Here is a 304-nt window from a genome sequence, read left to right on the forward strand (position 1 = left end):
CTATATACTAGCTTTGCTTCTGAGTGTTATCTCTCTATGTGTGGCATCTGCAGAGTTTACTGGTGGAGGTGGTGATCGTGTTGTTCCTGATACTGCACCTGAAACCAAAGTTCTTCATACTGAAGGGCAACAGACTGACCACCCTCCTGCCGGTCCTACGGATCCTGTTAGTCTTTGTCCTGCAGGTAGTGATGGCGGTAGTTGTCTTCCTACTTCTGCTGAGACGTCGTGCCCTCCTAATTCTTCCGTTTCAACCGATGGTCAGCCTTGTTCCCCAGCATCAGCAAAAGTACCGGATGCAACT

The 304-nt window shown here is 49.3% G+C and overlaps 1 protein-coding gene across 1 annotated transcript; it reads left to right on the forward strand.

Moving 5' to 3' along the window:
- Positions 1 to 13: 13 nt before the first annotated feature.
- TM35_000811000 (uncharacterized protein) lies at positions 14 to 304 on the forward strand (the record flags this gene model as incomplete). The annotated part of the gene is made up of 1 exon (XM_029031378.1): positions 14 to 304. A coding segment is annotated over one exon (291 nt), but the record flags the coding sequence as incomplete, so codon positions are not given.

Source organism: Trypanosoma theileri (genome assembly GCF_002087225.1).
Source record: "Trypanosoma theileri isolate Edinburgh chromosome Unknown TM35_Tth_81_V1, whole genome shotgun sequence".
Lineage (NCBI taxonomy): Eukaryota > Euglenozoa > Kinetoplastea > Trypanosomatida > Trypanosomatidae > Trypanosoma > Trypanosoma theileri.